Genomic DNA, 1456 nt, shown 5'->3' on the forward strand with positions numbered 1-1456 from the left:
AGGTAAGAGATTCATGGGCCTCTCGTGCAGCTGCCGGGTACCACTGACCTGGACGCTGGACTGGGGTCCCGTAAATCGATCTGCACATCTGTAGTCCCAACCGTACAGTCCAAGATTTGGGTCTACACCCTGCAGTCTTGGGCGTCTGCCGAATGTGCCTCACTGCCACCACCAGTCTGACATCTCCTCCTGCCAGGGTAGAAACCAAAGGTAATTGGGCGTGGATTGGGGTGGGACTGCCTAAGGACCTGGTAAAAGTGTGCCACATCGCACTTGGTTTGTCCCTCTTTCTGTTCTGTAAAAGTTGCAAGGTCTGATTACTTATCAATCGTAGATTTAAGAAACACTTTTCTCATAGATTCTTTAACGTCCTTGTTATTTAAGGTGTAAATGAGCGGGTTCACTGTTGGAGCAATGGTTAGAGAAAACAGCGATAAGTATTTTCCATAACTGGCGGAGTATTGAGCTGATGGACTGAAGTACATGATCATTGCTGTGCCATAAGCTAAGACCACCACAGTAATATGGGACGTGCATGTGGAGAAAGCCTTGGACCTTCCCTTAGAATGAATCTTTAGCACTGAGGATATAATAGACGAGTAAGAAACAATAATAAAAGCAAAGGGGAAAAAGAGGGCGACAAAACAGGTAAAAAGCATGACAACTTCATTAAGGGTAACATCCTCACAAGCCAACTGCAGGACGGAGATAGCTTCACACATGAAATGGTTGATCTGGTTTGGGTAACACAGGTCTGTTGGCATGGAGAGGGCTGGAATGATGAAGACCATAAAGCTTACTATCCACATCAAGGCCGTCAGACAATAACAAGTCCTCCACCTCATCATCAGCGGATAGTGAAGAGGGCGGCAGATGGCGACATAGCGGTCATAAGCCATGAGGGCAAGGAGAAGACTTTCCGTTCCTGACATAAAAAGTACAGTGTAGAATTGAACAGTACATGCTGCGAGTGATATGGTCCTTCGAGAGGAGAACAGGTCAACAAGGATTCTGGGCACCACAGAGGTTGACGTGCACAAATCCAGAAAGGATAAAATACAGAGAAAAAAATACATTGGGATATATAACTGAGGGTTGACCAGAAACAGCCACACAATGAGACAGTTCCCACTAATGGTTACAATATAATTGACCAAAAAGAGGACAAATAGTAAAATATTAGTTTGTAGATCAGTTGAAAATCCTAGAAGAATGAATTCGGTGGCTATCGTCCGGTTCTTCGCACTCATCATCTAGTCTTCTTTACGGACAGTTATAATAATGATGACATGGCAAGGAAACTGTGAAAATGTAAGGACATCCAATTGTCATCATTATTCAAGCTATAGTCTGTAAATTCTTATCTGAGCAGAGCTGATTCCTGGTCTCAAATGTGAATGAGCAGGTTTGGGACTTCACGACAATTTCTAATTCTAAGAGATTGAAGGATGAAATG

At 43.8% G+C, this 1456-nt stretch overlaps 1 protein-coding gene across 1 annotated transcript; it reads right to left on the reverse strand.

Moving 5' to 3' along the window:
* Positions 1-317: 317 nt before the first annotated feature.
* Positions 318-1250, reverse strand: LOC141258415 (putative olfactory receptor 2B8). Its single transcript, XM_073673415.1, has one exon. The coding sequence runs from the start codon at positions 1248-1250 to the stop codon at positions 318-320; it is 933 nt and encodes a 310-aa protein (XP_073529516.1).
* Between the last annotated feature and the right edge of the window lie 206 nt (positions 1251-1456).

This window comes from Phyllobates terribilis, unplaced genomic scaffold (assembly GCF_046119375.1).
Source record: "Phyllobates terribilis strain yellow unplaced genomic scaffold, ASM4611937v1 Scaffold_3__8_contigs__length_932513732, whole genome shotgun sequence".
NCBI lineage: Eukaryota > Metazoa > Chordata > Amphibia > Anura > Dendrobatidae > Phyllobates > Phyllobates terribilis.